This window comes from Protobothrops mucrosquamatus, unplaced genomic scaffold (genome assembly GCF_001527695.2).
Source record: "Protobothrops mucrosquamatus isolate PMUCROS unplaced genomic scaffold, P.Mucros_1.0 scaffold647, whole genome shotgun sequence".
NCBI classification, from domain to species: Eukaryota; Metazoa; Chordata; class Lepidosauria; order Squamata; family Viperidae; genus Protobothrops; species Protobothrops mucrosquamatus.
This window is the reverse complement of record NW_015386936.1, coordinates 35,560-41,806: the sequence shown is the minus strand read 5'-3', so window position 1 is coordinate 41,806 and position 6,247 is coordinate 35,560. Positions and strand designations below refer to the sequence as shown.

At 39.9% G+C, this 6,247-nt stretch overlaps 1 protein-coding gene across 1 annotated transcript in view; it reads right to left on the bottom strand.

Moving 5' to 3' along the window:
• Nucleotides 1–383: 383 nt before the first annotated feature.
• Nucleotides 384–6,247, bottom strand: part of LOC107289171 (phospholipid phosphatase-related protein type 5-like) — a 36,623-nt gene continuing 30,759 nt past the window's right edge. Inside the window, exon 6 of the mRNA XM_015817872.1 lies at nucleotides 384–416. Coding sequence (XP_015673358.1) covers nucleotides 384–416 — 33 coding nt within the window. The remainder of the gene's footprint in view (nucleotides 417–6,247) is intronic.

Below are 6,247 nucleotides of genomic sequence, written 5' to 3'. Positions count from 1 at the left end.
GAAAAGTGTACACTGAAATCAGTTTAAATGGGAGTGTCATGCTGAATTTTAAAGACCAGATCTCCTTGGTATACAGTCTAATACTTACATGACCGTGTTAGGAAATAAATATGCCAGAACAGGGGAAATGGTATGTTTTTATGACATGCTGAGGTTCACTCTTCCCCACCCAGTCCCTAAATGGTACAATGGTTTTGATTGGAGTTGGAAAATATTCTTAACTCAGGCATATTCTTCATAGGTTGCTGTAAATTTTAATGCGGTGAGATCAGATTCTAAGACCAAATCAGTTTTTTCTTTAATATTGAAATTGTTTCAGTCATTACGAGTGAACTGTGAAAAGAGATGACGTCCAATGTAGGGAGTAGACATCCCTTTCTCCATCATGTGACTTCTGCAAAGGCTGTGATGTGGTTCTACAAAGGTGAAAAGAACAAAGCATGGAAGTCATTCAACTATAAAGATGAGAGGTGCATTTTCCCACCCTCACCTACCACAGAAGATCCCATAGTTTAGACTTTAGTAGCCCTTCAGAGATTCACCTCTACATATCTCAAGAAAATCTAAAATGCTTTACAAAATATTCCACATACATTAATTAAATCACCATTCTTAAATGACTAAGTTCTTATACACTTAAACTGGAATCCAAATTTTACAATTATTTTATAATAAGTAACTACAATATAAATTTTAAGAACAAACATGGCAAAATCTGGTAAATCAGATTAATACTATTTTAATTCTGCATTTGTTTCTTTTAAAGTTTCATAACTCTTGAAACAGGAGAAACTTAAATGAAAATTGTATTTACTATCCAGCAGAAGGCAAACATGTCCTCTTTCATTAATTAAAATTTCTTCTTTATTCAATCTACTCTCCACTGTTTCATTCAGCAGGATGCATCTATATATTTCTTGTGTAAACATGTTCATAAGAAAATACATGCATGTGTACAAAGCATTTTAAAGAGGTAATAGGTCATTCTTTATAAGGGCCAAGTTTAAGTTTAAATTGGCTTAAAAGATAATATGTAATACGTAGGCAGGTAAGTTTCATAACTACTTAAAGTACTGAACAGGGATGAACAGGGGATTTGATCTATGAAAACAGGATTCATTGAAATTAATAGATATTTTCATGAACTTCCTTATAAACGTGCATTAGAGTCCACTGGATAATAGGTCTAGGTTTCTTGCTAAGGATTCTAATCTAGATCAAATCTCCTGTTCACTTCAAGCAAATATGAACTTCTCTCCCCCCCACCCTTACATCAAAATACACAGAAATACCCTCTGGATATTGGTTAATCAGGATTTCTTGCCTCCAAAGGGCCTTGACCCGGATTGGAAATTCATAGAAATACCCACGGAAGCCAGAGATAAAGCCCTGATTAATAAACCTCAAGTGGAGAATCTTAATTCATTTGGGTTCCCTGTCTATTTTTGGTGTAAAGAAAAACAATCTGCTAGTTGTCTCTCAAGTTGTGGTAAGCAATCTTCAAAAGTTTTCATTATGATTCCATAGCAGCAAAGCCACTAAAAACATTTGAGAGGCACCAGACTTTATAATTTTGCTATAAAGAAACACTGTATTTGGTTGTTTGAGGCTGAATGGCAGCAGGAAAAACCCTATTTTAGAATGATATGGAATTGGGGGGGGGGGATTGTAAATGATTGTCCAGCCTTGCCCAGACTCTGCTTGAAAACCTTCAGGGAATGATAGTTACTCATTTCAATAACTGGTTCTCTGGCTGAACAACATCTAATGTAACTTATAAAATCTATCCATTTGTATAAGTTAGTCCCCTTTAAATCACGTCTTGCCCTTTAGCGCTGCACAGAATATATCTTTTCCCTCTTTCATGTGATAGCTCTTAGGTATCTGAAGAACCCTTCAAATAATCATTTCCATTGTTATGAATTTCCATTGATTCTTGCTATTTATTTAGGAACAATAAAAATGCCAATTAAAATAGTAGCGTTTGAAATTTAAGTTTCATTCTACCTGACGGGAGAAATAAAAAAAAAAATGGTGCCTGCAACTTCATAATTTTTACACGTATCGCACGTTTTAAAAGGGTGGGGCTTCAATTTTGGCTGTTTGGTCAGACACCCCTAACCCTTAGCCATATGCCTTCAATCACTCTTCCGTGCTTGAAACCCTATGTCTCAGTCTAGAAAGAAGTGTTTTGTAGAGACTCCTGTCGGGAATATTGAGGACAACTATTGATCTAGGCTTGAAAACGCCTCTAATGGCTAATGTCTGTGTCCTTAGGATTCCATTCATATCTAGTAGTCTTAACTGTGTAATCCTAAAGTTCCTTAAAGGAGCATGCTGAAGGTTCCTGAACCTGTAAAATAATTAAAAAAATCAGTATAATGAGATGTAGATTTCTCTTGTTTTAATTGGAGTTGATCGTGACCATAATACCACCCGAACGATTGATCAGGCAGTATAAACCTTTTTGTGGTCGTACACATGACTTTTGGATATATTAAGCCACCAAGCAGTGCAACAGACATGAGCCTATTGTAATGAAGCCACTGGAGTGGATGGATGGGATTTTCAGCCTTCAGAAGCCCAGAGATTGGGAGACACCCTTATTTTTGAACGCATCTTTTACATCTGTGGCCAGCTTGTCCCAATTTCTTTTTTTAACGAGTGAAAAATTGCGCCTGCATCTTTTCTTCTTGGTAGTAAATTCCGTGGTACGTTTTTGTGCAGTGGCCACAGAATGACCTCTTCTAAAAAACACAAGGCTCCACTTTTGCATCAAATGCATGTCTTTAAAAAAAATGGTGGAAGAAGTGCTACACACAAAGCACTCAAAGGGACATTGCAGCAAATATGTTAAGTGGAGCAAACTCTTTCTCCTTAGAGACTCAGTGCAGCTCCTTCAAGAGCTTTTCCATATATGCATACATGCGCGCGCAGAGGTATTCTGCTTCACAAGGAAGTTCTGGGTGCAGACAGCCTGGGAAAATCCTTGAAGAAGCTTTTCTTCTGCAGAATTTTAAGTGTCTCCACTTTGAACAAAAGTGCTTTTTTTTTGTAACGGTGTGTTTCATGAAGCACCTTTTCAAACGCTTTGCATTGATCTACTGGGAGATTCAAGGAATCTATTTTTAAGTCAGCCATTCCTCATTCCAGAACTGTAAAAGATATAGGGCATAAGGTAAAGCTTTTTGGAGTTCTCTGAGTATGAAACCTTCAACAATGCCTTTTGATCTAGCAGTCAGAGCAGACACACTGAAACCCATGCCAAAATAAAAAAGAAATCCAGATTATATTATCAAATTCCTCAGTGAATGTTTGTTGGCACAAGCATTCACTATTAATTCACCACAATGTTGTGTTTAGTTTTGTGAACAAGCAATGCACAAGTTTATATTTTTGTAACAGCAGAGGTTGTTACTAGTAAGAGCGACAGAAAAAAAACAAAACATGCACAGCATGGCAATAGTTATTTCCAACCAATATATCACTGGAGATGATCCTGTGATCCACTGGTATGAAGAGCAAACTGGAAGAGCAAAAACTATAAAATATCACCATTAAAATATCAAAATATATTAAACCTGAACCTTAAGTGCTGGTTTCCATTTTTAAAAATAGAAACCATACTTATAGCAATATGCCAAATAATGATTCTTGCTATTTGAAATAGCATTCCACTCACGTAAAGTACATTTTGGCAACATTAGTCATTTATAATATAAATCTTCAGTAATGCACAACTTACTAATCATTTTGAGTATGGACAAGCATACAGAACACAGGATATAATTTACCTGGTACTCCTAGTCACGTTACAGTCTGTGCATTTCGTTAAAATGCAGCATTAAACTGCATTTGACCATACATGTCATCTCAGTTTTTAAAATAGTTTAAAAACATTTTTTCTCCCGACTATGCAGGAGATAAAGAGTAGCATAGAATAAAAATGCCGTTTCACAAACTTCTGTTTCTCAGAAAGACCCCTGCCTGCACTGAAGGTTCAGATATGTCCCTTGCAAGACAGCGTTTAAACACACCAGTGCGCTTGTTTGCACACATAACTTTATTGCCTTATATGAAGATGTTCAAACTGGTCCATTCCCGTTATCCAGGAGAATAGCCTAAAGAGCTGGGCTTTAAAAGAGTGTTCTTGAAAAGGTTCTTCTTGACCACGATTAGCACCTGGGTTCTGTAACATGTACAATAATTGCATCACTTGAATCATATCTGGACAGCTTTCATTTTTCTTCATCTTACCAGCAGGTAACATAGAATGAGGAGGACTTTGTTTTTAGTTTTAACTTAAATAAAAAGTGTATATAGGCTACTCTCTGAGGGTCAGTATTGAAGGACAGACATATTTGAAAAGAATAGCAGTTCAAGAGCTATGTATAATCAATACGGTTATCCTATACTTGGCGTGTAAAACATTTAGATTTTGTTTGTTTGTAGGAAAGTAACAATGCAAACTGAACTTCACCTTTAAAAAGTGTTAGTAGAATTATTTTTCACTTATGCATATCCACCAAGATGAATGTATTTGAGAATTACATGTTTCACCGGTACAATACATTTTAATTTGCAAACAGATTTGATATGACCGATGGCACTCAGGGGTTCAAAAGTCCATATGGACTTTTCCTTTCGCCATGCTGCCAGCTCCACATTATCTTTTCCATATGTGCATATAAATCATCATCTTTATTTCTCACCATTTCTCTGGATTTGGAAAAATCCCAAACCACAGGTGTGCTTTAGTTAAGGCTGAAAGCCAGCTTGGTGCAGTAGTTAAGGCATTAGGGTAGAAACTGGGAGACTTGTGAGTTCTAGTCTTCCAGGAGATGGAGAGTTTTAGTCCTGCCTTAGGCACAAAGCCTCCTAGACCAGGGGCGTCAAACTCAATTTCACTGAGGGCAGCATCAGCATTGTGCTTGCCCTCAGGGGGCCGGGTGGGTGTGGCCAGGGTGGGTGCAGCCTACTGGGTGAGCGTGGTTTCGACAGGCAGCGGGGCGCTCTCCTCACAGCGCCAAGAGGTTGAGCCGGGTGGTGCGAAGCTCGCCAACTTTGCACCTTGCTGCCTGCTGAAACTGGGCAGGCTGGGGGCTAGGCAGCATTGCACTTCTCATCAGATTCGCGCCACCCAGCTCAGCTCTTGGTGCTGTGAGGAGAGTGTCCCGCTGCCTGCTGAAACCGGGCAGGCCGGGAGCTGGGTGGCCTCGCATTTCTTTTTGGATTTGCGCCGCCTGGCTCAGCCTCTTGGCGCTGTGAAGAGCGCCCCGCTGCCTGCCCAAACCCCTCCCCACAGCCCATCAAGCCGGATATGTGAAGTAGGCGAGGGCCATTTCCTGGCCACTTCCAGGTGGTGGTGCATTTCTTCATTCCTCACAAAGGGTGACACCTCCCCAGCATGCATCCAGGGAGTGGGGCTGACGCGGCAGGGGCTGGTTCCTCACTGTTTCCAGACGGCCTTGTGGAACTAAGACTGAATGCGTTTCAGCATAGATGGCCACCACAAAATTGTACATTGGCTCCCGGCCGGCCTGGGCCAGGGCCAAGGCAGCGAGGGCCATTCCCTCACTGTTTCCAGGATGGCCTCATGGGCCACATGAAACCACTTCGCGGGCCGCATCCGGCCCCCGGGCCTTGTGTTTGACATGTCTGCCCTAGACCTTAGGATAGTTACACTCCCACAGCTCTGGGAAGGAGGCAATGGCAAGCCACTTCTGAAAAATCTTGCCAAGTAAACTGCAAGGACGTATCAAGGCATTCCTAAGGAAGCATTCTGTGACTAGACAGCACAAAAAAAGGGGGAGGGGGCATGGAGACTGAAAAATTGTGACTGGTCCAAATACACCCAGGTGACTTTGTGCCTAAGGCAGGACTAAAACTCTCCATCTCCTGGTTTCTAGCCCAGTGCCTTTAATCATTAAACCAAAATGGCTTAATCACCCACAAAATTTAAAAGATTTGCGAGTATAGTCCACAAAGCCAGGAAAAAACCCTAATGTTAAAGGGAGTGTCTGTGGAGGGACGAACCAATAGATTTCTGATAAAATTATGCCTTACTACGCTGTACTATAAAAAGATTGGTGCCCCTATGTTACACTTCATGTCAATGAGCTGTTCTATGATTTGATTTCTGAAAAGCAAGATTAATAAACTAATTCCGTCAATTCATACATGTTTATAATACACACTTTAGAGAAGATTTTGCTAGCTGAGCCATTATTTTTATCTGTTTAAAGTT